The 19032-nt window shown below is 55.2% G+C and overlaps 1 protein-coding gene across 2 annotated transcripts in view; it reads right to left on the reverse strand.

Moving 5' to 3' along the window:
• NECTIN2 (nectin cell adhesion molecule 2) overlaps nucleotides 1-19032 on the reverse strand; it is a 44706-nt gene that overhangs the window by 1378 nt on the left and 24296 nt on the right. Inside the window, exons 3-8 of one of the 2 annotated variants that reach the window (XM_010351142.3) lie at nucleotides 16534-16830; nucleotides 14899-15016; nucleotides 13948-14096; nucleotides 4974-5127; nucleotides 1218-1281; nucleotides 999-1085 (exon numbers count right to left, since the gene is read on the reverse strand). In XM_010351142.3, coding sequence (XP_010349444.2) covers nucleotides 999-1085; nucleotides 1218-1281; nucleotides 4974-5127; nucleotides 13948-14096; nucleotides 14899-15016; nucleotides 16534-16830 — 869 coding nt within the window. Of the gene's footprint in view, nucleotides 1-998; nucleotides 1086-1217; nucleotides 1282-4973; nucleotides 5128-8965; nucleotides 9679-13947; nucleotides 14097-14898; nucleotides 15017-16533; nucleotides 16831-19032 lie in introns of those variants that run through there. The other variant, XM_039465540.2, reaches the window with a different exon arrangement.

A 19032-nucleotide genomic window follows, 5' to 3' on the forward strand; every position in this document is an offset into this window, starting at 1 on the left:
CTATATCTCAAGTACTTAACCTTGAGCCATAAACAACCCCTTGAGCCTTGAACTCAACCTCAGTATCTGAGTCCTGACCTCAGTAGACCCCTGAGGGGAGTGACTTGATTTGTCTTGTCCCAGCTTCAGGTACAGTACCCAGCAAATGGAGATAATCAATTTTCTTTCTTCTTCTTTTTTTTTTTTCTGAGACGGAGTTTCGCTCTTGTGACCCAGGCTGGAGTGCAATGGCGGGATCTCAGCTCACCGCAACCTCCGCCTCCTGGGTTCGGGCAATTCTCCTCCTGCCTCAGCCTCCTGAGTAGCTGGGATTACAGGCACGCGCCACCATGCCCAGCTAATTTTTTGTATTTTTAGTAGAGACGGGGTTTCACCATGTTGACCAGGATGGTCTTGATCTCTCGACCTCGTGATCCACCCGCCTCGGCCTCCCAAAGTGCTGGGATTACAGGCTTGAGCCACCGCGCCCGGCCCCCCCCCTTTTTTTTTTTTTTTTTTTTTGAGACAGAGTTTCCATCTTGTTTCCCAGGCTGGAGCGTAATGGCACAGTGTCAGCTTATTGCAACTTCTGCCTCCTGGGTTCAAGCAATTCTCCTGCCTCAGCCTCCCGAGTAGCTGGGATTACTGGAGCCCGCTACCATGCCTGGCTAATTTTTGTACAGACAGGGTTTCACCATGTTGGCCAGGCTGGTCTCGAACTCTTAACCCCAAGTAATCTTCATACCTCAGCCTCCCAAAGTGCTGGGTTTACAGGTGTGAACCACCATGCCCAGACCCCAGGTGACTTTAAATTCTAACCTTGTATCCTGTGCTTTCCTACCCCTGACCTCCCCCCAGGGCATCCTGAACACATCTCAGTGCATTAAGCACCAACCAGGGACACACCCTTGACCTTGAGCTATGACCTTTAGTCTTTGACCTGTTCTACCAGGCCTGACTCCTGGCCCTTCAACCCAGACCCCCAACCCTCCTTTGTCTTCCCACGAGCTCCTTCCTACCTGTTCAGTGCATGAGACGCCAGCATCAAAGTAGGGGGTCTTGAGTGGGCTGTGCTCCGAGGCCCCCAGAGTGAAGAGCTGGGAGGGCTGCCGCAGGAGAGGGGAGGGGAGGTCAGAAACTGCCCCCACCACCCAGCCAGCCTCTCCCTGCCAGGCTCCTCCCAGCCCTGGGATGGGTGTGGAGGTGGGGATAGCTTGGGCTGCAGGGAATATGCTCACCATCTCCTGCTCCTCCAGCTTCGCTTTTGGGGTTGGTGGCTTGTAGGAGGGAGGTCCCTCCAGGCTGTGGGGCAGGAAGCAGGTTAAGTGGAGGCTAAGACCAGCACAACCCTCCCACTCCAGGGTTACAACACATGCTGTTCCCTCTGCCTGGGTCTCCCTTTCCTCTGCCCACTTTCCTTGTCTGGAGTAAGAGTTTTTATTCATTCCACGAATTCTTCTTTTTCCAGGAAGCCTTCCAGTTTCCCCGGGGCGGATCAGGAATTCCTGTTACGTGGTCCTACCTAGCCCTACTTCTCCCTCACAGCACTTACTGAGTTTGTATGTGAAATGTTATTCATAATTACCATGGCCCACTTTGAGCTCTGGGAGGGAAAGAAAGAACGGTGTTGGGCCGGGCGCGGTGGCTGACGCCTGTAATGCCAGCACTTTGGGAGGGCCAGGTGGGCGGATCACCTGAGGCCAGGAGTTTGAGACCAGTTTGGCCAACATAGTGAAATGCCATCTTCACAAAAAATACAAAAATTAGCTGGGCACGGTGGTGCCCATCTGTAATCCCAGCTACTTGGGAGGCCAAGGCAGGAGAATCACTTGAACTTGAGAGGCAGAGGTTGTTGTGAGCTGAGATCATTCCACTCCAGCCTAGGCGATAGAGTGAGACTCCCTCTCAAAAACAAAAAACAAAAAACAAAAAAAAAAAAGAAAAGAAAAGAAAAAGAGAGATTGTCAGGGTGCAGTGGCTCATGCCTATAATCCCAGTACTTTGAGAGGCCGAGGCGGCAAATCACCTGAGGTTGGGAGTTCGAGACCAGCCTGGCCAACATGGAGAAACCCCATCTCTACTAAGAATACAAAATTAGCCAGCATGGTGGTGCATGCCTGTAATCCCAGCTACTTGGGAGGCTGAGGCAGGAGAATCACTTGAACCCAGGAGGCAGAGGTTGTGGTAAGCTAAGACCTCGCCACTACACTACAGCCTGGGCGACAGAGCAAGACTCCGTCTCAAAAAGAAAAGCATATTCCTGGGCCCCCTACATCATGGGTAATCACCAAGTTGCCCAGGCTGGTCTCCAACTCCTGGGCTCAAGTGATCCACCCGCCTCTGCCTTCAAAAGTGCTGGGATTACAGCGTGAGCCACCATGCCTGGTCCAGAATGTGCTTTTTTTTTTTTTTGAGATGCAGCCTCACTCTGTCACCCAGGCTGGAGTGCAGTGGCGCAATCTCGGCTCACTACAACCTCTGCCTCCCTGGTTCAAGCAATTCTCCTTCCTCAGCCTCCCAAGTAGCTGGGACTACAGGCGCACACCACCATGCCCAGCTAATTTTTGTATTTTTAGTAGAGACGGGGTTTCACTGTGTTGGTCAAGTTGGTCTCAAAGTCCTGACCTCAGGTGATCCGCCTGCCTCGGCCTCCCAAAGTGCTGGGATTCCAGGCGTGAGCCACCATACCCGGCCTGTGGGGACACTTTTATGTGTTTGTTTCATCAGTGTGTCCCAAACCGCTAGGGCCTGGCCCTGTGTGGTGACTTTCTGAATCAATGAATGAATGTGGGGTTTTTCAGGGGTCACATGTACAAAATCTGAGAAGAGAAAAACAGGCCAGCTGCAGTGATTCATGCCTGTAATCCCAGCATTTTGGGAGGCCGAGGCAGGCTGACTGCCTGAGGTCAGGAGTTCAAGATCAATTTGGGCAATCTAGACCCCTGTCTCTACAAAAACTACAAAAATTAGCTGGCTATAGTGGCTTGCACCTGTAGTCCCAGCTATGTGGGAGGCTGAAATGGGTGGGGTGGGGGTAGAGGCTGCAGTGAGCTGTGATTGAACTCCAGCCTGGCCGACACAGTGAGAACCTGTCTCAAAAAAAATAATAAAAGAGGGTCAGGCACTGTGGCTCATGCCTATAATCCCAGCACTTTAGAAGGCCTAGGCGGGTGAATCACAAGGTCAGGAGTTTGAGAACAGCCTGGCCAAGAGACCAGCCTGGCCAAGAAGGTGAAACCCCGTCTTTACTAAAAATACAACAATTAGGCGGCATAGTGGTGGGCACCTATAATCTCGGCTACTTGGGAGGCTGAGGCAGGAGAACTGCTTGAACCCAGGAGGCGGAGGTTGCAGTGCGCCGAGATCGCGCCATTGCACTCCAGCCTGGGTGACAGAGTGAGACTCCGGCTGAAAACCAAAATAAAACAAAACCCAAAAAAGAAAAATAGCTCAGAGCAGTCTGAGGTAGGAGAGGTATGCAAAATGTTGTTTTCTTGAGACAGGGTCTCACTCTGTCGCACAGGCTGGAGCGCAGTGGTACAATCTGAGCTCACTACAACCTTTGCCTCCAGGGCTCAACCAATCTTCCCATCTCAGCCTTCCAAGTAAATGGGACCACAAGCACGTACCACCAGTCCTAGCTGGTTTTTCTATTTTTGGTAGAGACAGGGTTTTACCATGTTGCCGGGACTGGTCTAAAACTCCTGGCCTCTGGCAATCCACCCGCATCAATCTCCCAAAGTGCTGGGATTACAGGTGTGAGCCACCACACCTGCTGGGTTTTCAAAATTTATCAGGCCCACACAGACAGGAGTATGGGACGTGCCCGGGGGACAACTTTTTTTGTTTTTCTTCGAGACAGAGTCTTGCTTTATCGCCAGGCGCTAGGCTGGAGTACAGTGGTGCGATCTCGGCTCATTGCAACTTCCATCTCCCAGGTTCAAGCAATTCTCCTGCCTCAGCCTCCCAAGTAGCTGCGACTACAGGCGTGTGCCGCCACGCCCAGCTAATTTTTCTATTTTTTAGTAGAGACGGGGTTTCACCACATTGGCCAGGATGGTCTCGATCTCTTGACCTCGTGATCTGCCCTCCTTGGCCTCCCAAAGTGTTGGGATTACAGGCGTGAGCCACCGTGCCTGGCTTTTTTTTTTTTTTTTTTTTTTTTTTTTTTTTTTTTGGTGACAGAGCCTAACTCAGGCTGGAGTGTGGTGACTTAATCTCATCTCACTGCAACCTCTGCCTCCTGGGTTCAAGTGATTCTCCTGCCTCAGCCTCCTGAGTAGCTGGGACTACAGGCATGTGCCACCACACCTGGCTAATTTTTGTATTTTTAGTAGAGATGGGGTTTCACCGTGTTGGCCAGGCTGGTCTCAAACCCCTGACCTCATGATTCTCCCGCCTAGGCCTCCCACAGTGCTGGGATTGCAGGTGTGAGCCACCGTGCCCGGCCAGGGCAATTCGTTGTTTTGTTCCTTATTAGTTACTTCACTTTTCTCTCTCTCTTTTTGTATTTTGGACAGGGCCTCACTTGGTTGGCCAGACTGGAGTACAACGGTGAGATCATAGCTCACTGTGGCCTCCAGTGCTCCCACCCCTACCTCAGCCACCCAAGTAGCTGGGACTACTAGCACGGGTCACCAGGTCTCAAACTCCTGGCCTCATGATCCACCCGCCTCGGCCTCCCGAAGTGCTGAGGTGACAATCGTGAGCCACTGGGCCCGGCCTATCACGTGTAGAATTTGATGGAAGAGCGTAGGAGCCACAGTGTAGCAGGAGCCTGGACTGTGATGAGTCTTCACAGATCGGAGCAGTCATACCCGTACTTTATGGCAGAGAGAAACGCACACCTCCCCATTCCACGTGGGTCCCAGTTCCTTCCGGTCTGTCTGTTTCACACAGTGATTCTGGAGAATTTTCTCCCACCCTCGCCGCTACGCCATACTCCCCAGTTCTTCAACCCCTCTCCCAGTCTGGTCTGAGGGCCCGTCACTTACTCTTCTTCCTCTTCTGCCCCCTGCAGCGTCTGCTCCTTCCGCTGCTGCCGGCAGATAAGGATGCCCGTGGCGGCCACAGCAGTAGCGATAATGGCAGCGATGATGCCCCCAATGATGCCGCCCGTGGCTCCTGCGCCCGCTGTGTTGGGGGTCTCTGCAAGGAGAGGGACAGTGTGAGGGGGTCTCCAGGAGGAAGCCACGGCTCCTTACTCCGGGCTACCAACCCCCGTCATCGCCTGCCTGCCTGCCTATGTCCTCTCCCGAGGGAAGGGGACTTTGTTTCATTCGGCTCAACCTACTGAGCATGAAGAAGGGGCATCCGTGTGTGCCCCGCATGGGAGGTGAGTGGAGAACGCAACATACGGTCTTTACCTCTACGGAACTTGGATTCTGGCTGGGCAGGAAGGCCAGCGGTAAGCAAAGCAGCACCAGAGCTCACATGCTAGACGGGAGTAAGTCATGGGAAATACACAGATAGAGAGTGTCGAAGTGACAGGAGCTGCAACGTGGGGTCCCCAAAGGTAGAGGGAGGGCCTGTGCCTTACTGTCAGGTGACAGCTGAGCAGGGACCTGAAAGAGACACTGGGGATGAGACAGGAGAGTGTCTGGGGGCGTCCTAGGCAGCGCAAACAGCCAGAGGCCCTGCCGGAGGCTTGTGAGGTTTTATGGAGTTTTTTTTTTTTTTTGAGACGGCCTCACTTTGTCACCCAGGCTAGAGTGCACTGGTGTGATCACTGCTAACTGTAACCTCCATCTCTCAGGCTCAAGCGATCCTCCCACTTCGCCCTCTGGAGTAGCTGGAACTACAGGCGTGTGCCACCACACAAGCTTATTTTTATTTTTAAAAATTGTTTGTAGAGATGGGGTTTTGCCATGTTGCCCAGGCTGGCACCGAACTCCTGGGCTCAAGTGAACTTCCCGCCTCGGCCTCCCTAAGTGCTGGGATTACACTGCACTCGGCTTGCCTTGTGTTGTATTTTTTTAAAGAAATGTACTTGGTCACATGATCTGAGCTGTCCGTGCAGCAGAGAGCTGCATACTTGGGAGTTCTGGACAATTTGAGGGGATCCTACACTCCAGGGCTGAACCCTGGGAATGGGGCACATTCAGGGGGTCCCACACTCAGGTCCCATCTCACTCACAGCCTTGTGTTTTTAAAGAACAGCAAGCCGGGTGCGGTGGCACGTGCCTGTAGTCCCAGCTACTCGAGGGCTGAGGTGGGAAGATCGCTTGAGCCCAGGAGTTCTGGGCTGTCGGGTGTCTGCACTAAGTTCAGAGTCAACATAGTGACCTCCTGGGAGTGGGGGACCAGCAGGTTGCCTAAGGAGGGGTGAACCGGCCCATGTCAGAAACAGAGCAGGTCAAAACTCCCGTGCTGATCAGTAGTGGGATTGTGCCTGTGAACAGCCACTGCACTCCAGCCTGGGCAACATAGCGAGACCCCATCTCTTAAAAACAACAACAACAAGAAGGAGGCCATGTAGCTGGGGCAGAATGAGGCTGGGGAGAGTGGGGAGATGAGAGGAGAGGAGACAGGAGCAGAAGAGGCTAGAAGGCAGAGAATGTGGGGGCAGAATTCTGGGATCAAGAATCTCCTCTGGGGACTGGAATCTCCTCCCACTTATCAGGAAAGGGGTTAGGGCCCAGGGCAGTGACGGCCTTTGGGAGGCCGAGGCAGGAGGATTGCTTAAGACCAGCCAGAGCAATGAGCACAAGACCTCATCTCTAGAAGAAGTTGAAAAATTAGCTGGGGCCAGGCACAGTGGCTCACACCTGTCATCCCAGCACTTCTGGAGGCTGAAGTGGGAGGATGGCTTGAGCCCGGGAGTTTGAGACCAGTCTGGGTAACACAGACCATTCCCATTCTACAAAAGAAAAAAAAAAGGCTGTGCGCGGTGGCTCACACCTGTAATCCTGTGATCCCAGCACTTTGGGAGGCTGAGACAGGTGGATCAGGGGTGAGGAGATGGAGACCATCCTGGCCAACGTGATGAAACCCCATCTCTACTAAAAATACAAAAACCAGCCAGGCATGGTGGTGCATATCTATAATCCCAGCTACTCGGGAAGCTGAGGCAGGAGAATCACTTGAACCCAGGAGGCGGAGGTTGCAGTGAGCCAAGATCACGCCAAGAGACAGAGCACAACTCCATCTCAAAAAAAAAAAAAAAAAAAAAACAAAAAAAAAACCACCACCACCACAAGACAGAAAAAGGGGTGGAGGAGCCCATCTGCTCCTTGGCCTCTCTTCCTAGCACCTCCCATCTCCAGGTCTCCTAATGGAAGAGTTTTTTTTTTTTGAGACGGAGTTTCACTCTCGTTACCCAGGCTGGAGTGCAATGGCGCAATCTCAGCTCACCGCAACCTCCGCCTCCTGGGTTCAGGCAATTCTCCTACCTCAGCCTCCTGAGTAGCTGGGATCACAGGCACGCGCCACCATGCCCAGCTAATTTTTTGTATTTTTAGTAGAGACGGGGGTTTCACCATGTTGACCAGGATGGTCTCGATCTCTTGACCTCGTGATCCACCTGCCTCGGCCTCCCAAAGTGCTGGGATTACAGGCTTGAGCCACCGCACCCGGCCTCCATGGAAGAGTTTTTGAAGTGGTTACCTGTTTACTTGCCAATTTCCACACTGGACCGTGCACCTGAGGTCCGGCACACAGTAGGTGTTCGGTGTGTGTGTTGGAAGGACCCAGCATGGCACTGAAGGACCCACTGTGTGTCAGGCGGTCACAATTCCCTGCCCCTACCCCGCTGTTGCACGGGTAGGCTGGGTGGGCGAGTAGACAATAAAGAACCAAGTGACAAGTAAGGAAAAGCCCACAGGGTCACTCGAGCATCAGCCTCACTCTCCAGATGGGGAGGAAGCTTCCAGGGGATGCTGGACTGCTGGCTCTCCACTGCTCCTGTTCCACAGCCTGGCATCCTCTGGAGGCCTTCAGAGGGTGGGGGAGTGATGGAGAAAGTACCCCTTGCTCCACACACACATCTTTATCCTAAACATGCAGCTGCTTTTCCTGTGGTCATTACGGCCGAGCGCACCGGGCGGGCGGGACTGGGTCCCTGCAGGTCACCGAGGCAGCCCCAGCACTGCCTGGCACAGGGCTTGGTGGGGTCTGTGGAGGTCGACGAGGCTGCATGAGGGCATCATGGGTGCGTCCTGACTGGGTCCTGCTACGGCCTCGTGAGGCTGACGTGAACACCGGCCCTGTGTTACAGAGGAGGCAGGGAGGCTCGGGAGGGCAGTGATGACCCAGGTAAAAACCCGCTCCTCCCTGAGCCTGGGAAGTCAAGGACCCCCTCCGTCTTTGCTTTTCCGGTTGAGAGGGGCTGAAGGAAGCTGCTGCCACTCCCAGGGAGCCACTGAAAAGTCCCTTGGGGGACCGATGGGGGCAAGGGTGGAGGCGGCGGTCAGGGAAGCCACCGTGGGGGTGGCCTAAGGCAGGACTTCCCCAGCACCCTGCCTCCCCATGCCCTGAGGGCCCCTGAGAATGGGAGTGGGGAGCAGCCCTCCCCTCCAGAGACCCTCAGCAGCACGGTGGAGGTGAGGGCTGAGGCTGAGGCACGGCTGGCTCCCAGCCCCCCGCCCTTCATTCTCCCAGGACGCAGAGAACCTGGCTGCCCTCACCCCCACCTCGAGGCCCAGAAGTTCAGAAAACTCGGGCCTCCGAGCCGTCTGGCCACAGGATCCAGAAAGGCAGCCTCTGTCTCGGGACCCAGAAGTCCACGTGCCCCCGCCTCTGAGCCCGCAGTTCAGGACCTGAATCCTAGTGCCACAAGCCTCGTGATTCTCAGCTGTCCAATGCGTCTCTCCAGCATCCAAGGAGCACGGGCCTGCAGCCTTCCCCCCGTCTCACCCCTGCCAGGCTCCCATTCCCCGGGGACCTGGTTTGGCTCCTCCCAGCCCCTGGGGCCGAGGAGTCCCTGTCCCAACCCCTCTTTCCCCACGACCCAAGGAGGGGTCTGATGTATTACAAGACACCCCCGATGTTTTCCTCCAAGGCATTTATTAACTCCTGAGTGTCACGGGGCCAGAGGCAGGCTGGAGCCCAAACCAAGTCTCTGGGGGTGGGGTCCCCTCTGGGTCCCCATGGCTGAGCTCGCAGGGCTCCCCATGCAGCCCTAGAGACGGGAGGCGTCCAGTGTGCTGTTCCAGCTCCCTCCAAGTCCCAGGGAAGTGGGAGGCAGCGTTCCACTCCCGTGTCCTCCAGACGAACAGGTCCGACCGGTCTGGAACCATAGGCTGGCGTGGCCCAGCTGGGGCTGAGCCTGGCTCTGTCTGTGTCCGGGTCACACATAAACTGCGCGCCGTGAGATGAGGGAACCATCCAGCTGGGACTCCATGTCATCTTCAAGGGCTGGGGCTGGAGGCAACATGAGGCCTTTCTCTGCCTTCTCTTCCTCCTCTTCCTCCTCTTCCTCCTTGCCATCTGGTTCCATGGGACCAGGGACTACTGGCGTCCAGAAGACGGGGTCCCCATTCCCCAACACCTGAGTTTTCGCATCGAAGAAGCCCCCGTCGCCGCTGGCTCCTGCACCTCCTGCTCCGGCTCCTCCTCCTTCGGGGCTCTTCCTCTTCCTCCTCCCCCTCAGCAGGATGAAGGCCAAGGCCCCCCCAGCCAGAAGCAGCAGCACCAGCAGTGTCCCCCCCACGGCCCCCCACACCAGCTGGCCCATGTCTCGGGGCGAGGCCCTGGGGGTTTCTGAGGAGAGAGAGGAGGGGTGAGAGAGAGAGAGAGAGAGGGAGACACCAGGTCACCAGGACAGCTCTGGGGAGTGAGGAGGCAGGGGAGACGCAGGACGGGGGGCAGTGACCAAAGTTAGGGGGTGTCTAGGCAGAAGAATGGAGGAGGAGGAAGTGGGGGAAGGGAAGTCCCTCGCCCTTCACCACAGCCTGAGCACTTTGTACCAGGAAGGGAGACCCCAGTGGTCCCCAGGTGTCTGTGTTTTGCAAACTTTAAATAGCTAGCGGACCTTTCAAAAACCAGGCGATTTCACCTCAAAATCCAGGTTTCTCTTATGGGGGGAAAATCAGATCTGAGAACGCCAAATTCCCATCACCAAACTCCCATCTCTGGCGATTGCTGTAGCTGAGTGGAAGCTGGCAATTCGGACGAAATGGAACTGGCCACTCAGTCCCGGTCCCAGAGGCACCTGGATTTGCAGCCTTCCCTGAGTGTGCTGTGGGGTCCTTGCACAGATGCGAGCTCAGGGGCACACCCCCTCGGTGGAGGACAGCTGGGTTTCAGTGGGAGGCTGTCTGATCCCAAAGCTCTTTGCAGAGGGCCACAGAATCCTGATAATTCTGCCCTCTAGAGTGACTGGGAGCACTCATTCCCAGAGCCCTGGCTGCCTCCTCACCAGCATCTAAAATGGGGTTCTTGGCTGGGCACTGTGACTCACACCTGTTATCCCAGCACTTTGGGAGGCTGAGGCAGGCAAATCACAAGGTCAGGGGATCGAGACCATCCTGGCCAACATGGTGAAACCCTGTCTCTATAGCCAGACGTGGTGCATTGCGCCTGTAATCCCGGCTCCTGGGGAGGCTGAGGCAAGGGAATCGCTTGAACCCAGGAGGCAGAGGTTGCAGTGAGCCAGGATCGCGCCACTACATTCCAGTTTGGTGTCAGAGCAAGACTCCATCTCAAAAAAAAAAAAAAAAAAAAAAAAAAAAAAAAAATGTTGGGCGGTTCTCACAGACTGGAACAGTGGGACTTAGTGCTCTCGTGGGAGCTGAGCAGGTGCAGATGGGGGCATGGGAGGTAGGGGGAGGTGGAGAGAGGAAACCATGGAATGCTGAGGAGGGAAGGGTGAGCAGAGACGGATGGGGCTCCTGGGCCCCATGCCAGGGACAGAAATCATTGTAACCAGAACCTACCCGCCCCCGCATGCAAGGCCTAACTGGGACAGAGGTGGGCGGAGGGCTCACCTACACCTGACCCCCCCCTCCACACCTCTACACATAGGACGGGCTGAGACCCAGGAAGGACATCTGTTTCTGTTGTTTTCAAATAGAGGGTCATGACCCAGCGGGCTGTCAGATCAGCTTAGTGACTCACAAATAGCATTAAAAAAAAAAAAAAAAAAAAGGATAAAATCTTTTTGGCGGGGTGGGGAATTAGGGTGGTATATTCATCTCTATACGCTGCGCTGAGGAGCGAAACAGATTCTTCTCCTTATTGGGAGTTCCGGTCACTAACTGGACTAGGCTGAGCCTGTCTTGGAGGCTTGTCTCTGTTTCTGGAGGTGGCACTGGTGTTTTGGAACTCAAGGCTGAATCCGTTCATGTGTCTGGGGGTCAAAGTTCTGAGTCAGGCTGGGTGTGGCGGCTCATGCCTGTAATCCCAGCACTTTGGGAGGCGGAGGCAGGAGGATTGCTTTGAGGCCAGGAGTTCAAGACCAACCTGGCCAACATAGCAAGACCTTGTCTCTATTAAAAAAAAAAAGTTTCCCTGAGTCTGTAAAGATAAATGTGTCCCGTGGTGTGGCGCGTGCACCTCGGTTCGTGCTGCTGTGGACTCCACACTGTGTCTGTGACGAGTCTGTGTGTGCCTGGATGTGGGTTCGTGGCTCAGAGACCCTCTGAGAGAGACCCCAGCAGCCTTGAGTGTGTCTCCTCTGGCTGTGGCTGTTGGGACACTCACTGCCTGTGACGGGGTTTCTAGGATGCTTGGAGCTTGCGTGTTTCCTCAGGCATCCGTAGGTCTTAGTACTGATGTTGCTGGCTGTGGGTGGCTCTGAGTCTTTCTCTACTGCGTCTGTGTTCTGCAGGCCCCGACCTTGGAGCCACCTGCTGGGTGCGTGGGCAGGGGATCAGCTCGGGTGTATCTGGGGTAGAGGTCATGGGTATAATTCCAGTTTGGTGTCTATCTGGGTGGGTGTAGCTGACCCTCCCCTGGGTGTGCTGCTGAGGGCAGGGACTATGTGTGGCTCACTTACCATTGTATCCCCAACCTCAGCAAGAGTGCCTGGCAAACAGGAAGCACATATTTGTTGAATGAGAATGTCCCTAACGGAGTTTCTGGAGAGTTTCGGGGAGTTTCGGGAGAGTTCCAGGGACAAGCTCCTTCCTGAATGGCTTTGAGTTTCAGCCCGAGTATCTGTGTGTGAGGGGTGACATTCCTCCGAGGGTGGCTGTTGCTGTCCGGGGTTAGTTTTGCCCTCAGCGTGTCTGTGTGGTGCCTCCCTCCAGGGGCCTGTGTGTGTCCCAGTGAGTCAGGTGAGCCCAAAGCGGGACAGCTGTCTCTCTGGGTTTGTGGTCTTCGACAGTGTTTCCCATAGGCGTGTCCTGTCTCCCTGGCTGGATCTGGATTCCTGAGGAGGTATCTGTTTTCCCTTGGGTGTCCCTGCAAGTGTGTGTTCCTTCTAATGTTATGGCTCAGGAAGGGGGTCTGTTTCTCTCTCCGAGGCTAGGCTGTCTGCATGACAGGGACAGCCTCTGTCTGGAAGTTTGTCCCTACACCTTCAGTCACGTTTCTGGGGGTCATGCACATTGCATGTCTGCACAGGTGTGCTACATAAACCGTCGCCCTGGGGTGTTTCTAAGAATGCCTGTTTCCAGCCAGGTTCATGGCTCACACCTGTAATCCCAGCACTGCAGTAGGCTGAGGCAGGTGGATCACCTGAGGTCAGGAGTTTGAGACCAGCCTGACCAATATGGTGAAACCCGTTTCTATTAAAAATACAAAAATTAAGGCCGGGCGCGGTGGCTCAAGCCTGTAATCCCAGCACTTTGGGAGGCCGAGGCGGGTGGATCACGAGGTCGAGAGATCGAGACCATCCTGGTCAACATGGTGAAACCCCGTCTCTACTAAAAATACAAAAAATTAGCTGGGCATGGTGGCGCGTGCCTGTAATCCCAGCTACTCAGGAGGCTGAGGTAGGAGAATTGCCTGAACCCAGGAGGCGGAGGTTGCGGTGAGCCGAGATCGCGCCATTGCACTCCAGCCTGGGTAACAAGAGCGAAACTCCATCTCAAAAAAAAAAAAAAAAAAAAAAAACAAAAATTAGCTGGGTGTGGTGGTGGACACCTGTAGTCCTAGTTACTCTAGAGGCTGACACAGGATAATTGCTTGAACCTGGGAGGTGGAGGTTGCAGTGAGTCGAGATCACACCCCTGCACTCCAGCCTCAGTGACAAAGCAAGACTCTGTCTAAAAAAACAGAAAAAAGTTCAATCCCAGCTACTTGGAAAAGAAAAAAGAAAAAAAAATGCTCTTTCCAGATGTCATGTGGCTTCGCTGGTGCCACTGTCCTCCTGGGTGTGTGTCTTGGTGACACTGGGTTTGCAGGGCTACCGTCTCAGCACGTGTCTGGATTCTGATGCATCTCTGCGACAGAACTTCCCAGCACAGGGGGTGTCTGTGGCTGTGGTCCCACCAGCTGTGGCGCTGACAGGAGGGGTCTCTGGCCCCAGCTCTGGGGCCCATGGGTCTCTCTGTCCCAGGAAGCACGGCTCTGTGACAGTCCTGGCCTCTCTCTAGCTGTGGGCTCCGCAGCTGTGAGTCCAACCCGGGTTCCGTCACTGGCTGACGGTCTGGCTTCGCGCTGCTTCTCTCCGGCTCTGAGCCTCGGGTCGGATTGTGTTTCTAGGGGTGGGAGCTCCTGGTTTCTGTCTGAGGTTTGCGTGCCTGACTCTGGGTGTGCGTCTTTTTCACAAGCTGGAGCCCGGGACAGCTTCCCCAGATCTCTCCATGAAATTAGACGCTTCCCAGGCCTCTATTTTCTAAGAACCCTGAGCAAAGCCATCAATCCCCCATCTCTGCTGCCGTCACCTACCCTGGCACCCCAAATCCAGACCCCAACCTGAGGCCACAAGAGGAAAACCAACCCTCCCCTCCCCTCAGCCAGGCGGGTCCACATGCCTCCCAGGCCGGCGCGCAGCCTCCCCACCTGCAGCCCCCAAACCCCGAAGGGTGGAACTCCGGGGGAACGCACCCGGGTCTCCACATACGGCCCCCAAGACACACTCACCTCGGACAAAGATGACCTGCTCAGCTCGGCCCGTGCCCACGGCATTGGTGACCGTGCAGATGAAGGTGGTGTTGAACAGGCTGTCCACCGCGTGGATGACCAGCTGGGGGCCCTGGGCTACTGCGGAGGTCGGGAAGGTGCCTGAGGTCCTGGAGGGTGTGGGGTCAGGTGAGGGGAATTCCAAGGTTAGAGGGGCGCACAGGCCTCATCCCTGAAGATACACCCACCAAGGGACAAGCTCCAAGGGCCTAACTCCCCCTGGAGACCCCAAATTGCCGAAATGCAAGCTCCCTCCATCCTGGAAGACTTAGGAGTTAGGCCCAGCCCCTCCTCCCTCAGACCCAGGAGTCCAGGCCCCAGCTCCTCCTCCCTCAGACCCAGGAGTCCAGGCCCCAGCTCCTCCTCCCTCAGACCCAGGAGTCCAGGCCCCAGCCCCTCCTCCCTCAGACCCAGGAATCCAGGCCCCAGCTCCTCCTCCCTCAGACCCAGGAATCCAGGCCCCAGCCCCTCCTCCCTCAGACCCAGGAATCCAGGCCCCAGCCCCTCCTCCCTCAGACCCAGGGGTCCAGGCCCCCAGCCCCTCCTCCCTCAGACCCAGGAGTCCAGGCCCCCCAGCCCCTCCTCCCTCAGACCCAGGAGTCCAGGCCACCAGCTCCTCCTCCCTCAGACCCAGGAGTCCAGGCCCCAGCCCCTCCTCCCTCAGACCCAGGGGTCCAGGCCCCAGCCCCTCCTCCCTCAGACCCAGGGGTCCAGGCCCCCAACCCCTCCTCCCTCAGACCCAGGAATCCAGGCCCCAGCCCCTCCTCCCTCAGACCCAGGGGTCCAGGCCCCCAGCCCCTCCTCCCTCAGACCCAGGGGTCCAGGCCACCAGCTCCTCCTCCCTCAGACCCAGGAGTCCAGACCCCCAGCCCCTCTCCCTCTGCCTCAAGGGTCCAAGATCACTTGACTCACGTGCTCCAGTCATAGCCCGTGGGCTCTGGGTTGCTGCGGACATCGCAGCTCAGGGTGGCATCAGTGCGCCCGAGGTACCAGTTGTCATCGTAGCCAGAGATGGACACTTCAGGAGGGTCTGGGGAAATGGGGGGATTGGTTCAGCAAGGAGGAGAATCCCAGAGCGGGTGGGCAGGGTAGCAGATGGACAAGCAACGGGGCGTGTGGCAGGAGGCACAGCCATTGAAACTGTCTGGGGTGAATCTCTCCAGGCTGTGTATGCTGATGTCAGTGTAGACACTGTTCAGGGAAACCACTGTGAATAATTTGTGGGAGTGTGTTGTTGTTGTTGTTGTTTGAGACACCGTCTTGCAGGGTCACCCGGGCTGGGGTGCAATGGCACAATCTCGGCTCACTGCAACCTCTGCCTCCGGGGTTTTTGTGATTCTCCTGCCTCAGCCTCCCGAATAGCTGGGATTATAGGCACACACCACGCCTGGCTAATTTTATATATTTTTAGTAGAGATGGGGTTTCACTATGTTGTCCAGACTGGTCTCGAACCTCTGACCTCGTAATCCGCCTGCCTTGGCCTCCCAAAGTGCTGGGATTACAGGCATGAGCCACTGTGCCCGGCCTGTGTGTATGTTTTTGACATGGATGGAGAATGTCCAAACAGGGTTTGGGCAACCAGTGCAGGTCCCGGGAGGAAACTGGCATAGATGAGGCTCAGAAGAGCTCGTGTGGGTGCAAGTGATGCGTGTTGCCTGAGGGAGCTGGTGTAGACTTGGCTTAGGGAATCCGTGTGAGCGGAGGCACTGCCTGGGGAGCCAGTGTACGCAGCAGTGAGGTGGGGTATGTGGTCATTTTGGACAGTGGTGGAAGAGGTGGTTAAGCCGGTATTTGAGGGATTCCGTGTGAAGAGAGCCAGGGTGGCCTCTGTGGGTGATGTAACGGGGCGTCTGTGTAGGCAGTTTCTGGAAGATCTAGCAAAAAACCCAGTGGGAGGGGTCAAGATCAACAGGGCCCAGGGAGGCCGATGTAAATACCAGGGGTCCGTGTAGAGACTCCGGGAGACTCAGTATAGACAGTGCCCAGGGAAGTCAAGGCAGAATCGTGGGAAGGCCTGGAGACGATGTTAGGTTGGGCAGTGTAGATGTGTAGACCTGGCCCAGTGGGATTGATCTGGACAGTTGAGGGACAGTGTCAGCCGGGGTCCATGGGACACAGAAAAGACACTGTTGGGGGTAGCTTTTTGCTGGTAAATTGACTTTCTGGGGAATCAAAGAAGCCCTCATTTCTAGGGTTTCCCAATTTATTTGGTGTAAATGTTCCCAAGGCTGATTTCAAGCTACTGAGAAGACTTTGCTGGATGTGGAATTGGAAAGAAATGAATCCAACTGGCTCTTGCAAACCCATCCCAGCTTACCACGGACCGTGAGTGGCATGGCAGGAACCCGGTAAAGCCCGTGTAGACAAGGGAAGGGAAGTATGTAGATTTGCCCATGGGAGCCAGTGTAGACAATGGCCAGAAGGTAGTACAGAATTTGGCTTCAGGGAACCCACGAAGACAACATTAAGAGACAATGTAGACACTGCTCCAGAGAAGCCAGTGTAGACAGTATTGATGAGGGAGGGGTCATCCCTGATCCACTCACAGCGTACAGAGAGGGTCACAGGTATCAGGGCTGGCTCCTCCAAGCTCTCATGCTCCACTTTGCAGGTGACCGTAATGCCATCTGCTCGGCCCAAGGGCACCAAGATGAAGCGGCTGGTGACAGTGACAGTGCCAGCCAGGGTTCCTGGCACCTGGGTCTCTTTCACTTCCCCTTCCAGGGAGGAGAGCCAGGAGATCCGGGCAGGTGGGCGGCCCTCTTTGGAGGTGCAGCGGGCCACTGGCGCAGGGTCCTGGCTCAGTGTGACCTCCTGGGCTTCCGCGTGGTTCTGGGGCGTGGCTGGGAAGAGGAAGAGAGGGGTGCGTCACTCCTTGCGGGAGGTCATTCAACAAATACCTCAGCAGAGGAGCAGAGCAGTTAGGCCCCACCTCTGGGATTCCAATCCCAGCTCTGCCGGCTTATCTGCAGCAGCCTGGCTTGGGGAAAGTGATTTTGCAACTCTGTAGCAGTTTCTTATTTTGGTAAAATAGTGATAATAAAAGCACCTCCCCCTAAGATTGCTGTGTGACTGAAATACATTGATATGTAAATGATTAGAGTAGTGTTCAGTCTGCACGGCCCTATCCAAGGGTTGGCAATTTTTTTTTTTTTTTTTTTTTTTTTTGAGACGGAGTTTCACTCTTGTTACCCAGGCTGGAGTGCAATGGCACGATCTCGGCTCACCGCAACCTCCGCCTCCTGGGTTCAGGCAATTCTCCTGCCTCAGCCTCCTGAGTAGCTGGGATTACAGGCACACGCCACCATGCCCAGCTAATTTTTTGTATTTTTAGTAGAGACGGGGTTTCACCATGTTGACCAGGATGGTCTCGATCTCTTGACCTCGTGATCCACCCGCCTCGGCCTCCCAAAGTGCTGGGATTACAGGCTTGAGCCACCGCGCCCGGCCATTTTATTTATTTTTTGGAGACAAGGACTTGCTCAGTCACCTGATCTCCAGAGCAGCGTTGTGATCATCGCTTGCTGCAGCCTCCACCTCTTAGGCTCAAGTGATCCTCCCGCCTTGGCCTTAGTCTCCAGAGTAGCTACGACCACAGGCATGTACCACCACACCCGGCTTTTTTTTTTTTTTTTGAGATGGAGTCTTGCTCTGTCCACAGGCTGGAGTGCAGTGGCGCAATCTTGGCTCACTGCAACCTCTGCCTCCTGGGTTCTCCTGCGTCAGCCTCCCACACCCAGCTAATTTTTAAAATTTTTTTGTAGAGATGATTTCTTGCTATGGTGCTCAGGCTGATCTCAAACTCCTGAGCACAAGCCATCTTCCCACCTCAGCCTCTCAAAGCTCTGAGGTTACAGGTACCTGGTCTAGCCATTGTGGTGTACTGTCTCTTTGGCCTGCCAGAGATGCAGAGACAGGGTCCGAAAGCCTGGAGGAGGCTGAGATTTAAAACAAGCAAGCCAGTCTGGCACAGCGGTTCACACCTGCAATCCCAGCACTTTGGGAGGCCGTGGCAGGTGGATCACTTGAGGCCAGGAGTTTGAGACCAGCCTGGCCAACATGGTGAAAACCCATCTCTACTAAAAATATAAAAATTCGCCAGGCCTGGTGGTGCGCACCTGTAATCCCATGTACTCCAGAGGCGGAAGGAGGAGAACTGCTTGAACCCAGGAGGCGGAGGTTGCAGTGAGCTGAGATCCGGCCACTGCACTCCAGCCTGAGCGACAGAGCCAAACTCTGTCTTAAAAAAAAAAAAAAAAAAAAAGCCAGGGCCGAATAATATGGTTCAAAGGTCCAGCTGAAAGGCCTCCTGTTCCTTTTCCTGTAATCATCATTAGATGATTGTATGACCGGAAGAGTGATAAAGGCAGAAGATTCTCAAAGCTGGTTTTTTTTTGTTTTTTTTGTTTTTTTTTTTTTTTTTTCCCTTTCCACCTCATCCTCCTGAAAAACATGGAAAAAAAAAAATCACAAAAACAAACCTCCAGGAAGAATAGCAGCTCACGCTCACTGATGTGTATCCGCCCCCAGACCCGTATCTTTCCATGCTTTCTGGACCTGGGTTTCTGCCTCTGAACTTCTCAACCGCTCTGACTCTCCTTCTCCTCCCAGCTCTCCCTTCCCACCGCCTTCTGCCCCGAGCACCGACCACCGTGGAGCACCCAACAAGCCTCCGAGGACCTCCTGGCTGCCCTCCAAGCTGCTAGAATAGTGATCCAGGGCCCAAGCCCCCGGCTTCCCCATGGGCACCTCCCCTGGCTGCTCCAGGTGCTCCCCACCCATGCCCTCCGAAGTCTCTGCTCCCACCCACTTTGGGGCATTGGTTGGTGATCCTGTGCCTGGACTGCTCTGGCCTCCTCCTCCAGACCCCACTCCAAGCCCCACTTCCTCAAGGGCACTTTCCCGACTGCCAGCTCTGGCCAGCCTGCCTCTAGTGGCTCAGGCATCATGACGACAGTGGCTGTTTTGTTCCTTGCTTCCACCCCAGTGCCTATATAGTAGCTCTTGAAGTTTTCTCTCTCTTTTTTTTTTTTTTGAGACGGAGT

The sequence above is a fragment of the Saimiri boliviensis genome, chromosome 14, assembly GCF_048565385.1.
Source record: "Saimiri boliviensis isolate mSaiBol1 chromosome 14, mSaiBol1.pri, whole genome shotgun sequence".
Lineage (NCBI taxonomy): Eukaryota > Metazoa > Chordata > Mammalia > Primates > Cebidae > Saimiri > Saimiri boliviensis.